Source organism: Fulmarus glacialis, unplaced genomic scaffold, assembly GCF_000690835.1.
Source record: "Fulmarus glacialis isolate BGI_N327 unplaced genomic scaffold, ASM69083v1 scaffold20304, whole genome shotgun sequence".
In the NCBI taxonomy this organism is placed as follows: domain Eukaryota; kingdom Metazoa; phylum Chordata; class Aves; order Procellariiformes; family Procellariidae; genus Fulmarus; species Fulmarus glacialis.
In genome coordinates, this window is record NW_009207663.1 from 1 (window position 1) to 305 (window position 305).

At 66.6% G+C, this 305-nt stretch overlaps 1 protein-coding gene across 1 annotated transcript in view; it reads right to left on the minus strand.

Annotated features, from left to right (window-relative positions):
• Nucleotides 1-114: 114 nt before the first annotated feature.
• The window catches only part of LOC104075641 (chromosome unknown open reading frame, human C20orf96), a gene marked incomplete at its 3' end in the record, with an annotated part of 7644 nt that continues 7453 nt past the window's right edge, over nucleotides 115-305 (minus strand). The window contains exon 10 of the mRNA XM_009576212.1: nucleotides 115-251. Within this exon, the coding sequence (XP_009574507.1) occupies nucleotides 115-251 (137 nt within the window). The remainder of the gene's footprint in view (nucleotides 252-305) is intronic.

Sequence of the window (305 nt, forward strand, 5' to 3'; positions counted from 1 at the left end):
GCTGCCTGCCCGGGAGCCGTGGTCGCGGGGCTCACCCCGTGCTCCGTCCAAGGGACTGCAGCCCGCGAGCGCAGCACAGCCCACACGGGCCAGGAATGACGGTAACACCTTTACTGCACCGTATAACCACATCAGTGAGTCCCCAAGGCGGCTGAGCAGGGCTGGGATGGAGAAGTGCTGATGGTAAAGGAGGAGCTTTGCAGCTCGGCACCTCATCCGAGCCCGGCCGTGCCGTGCGCTGGGCGAGGGGCCTGGCCGAGCGTCAGGTGAGCAGCGTCTCCTTGGCAGGGATGTTGAGGACCACC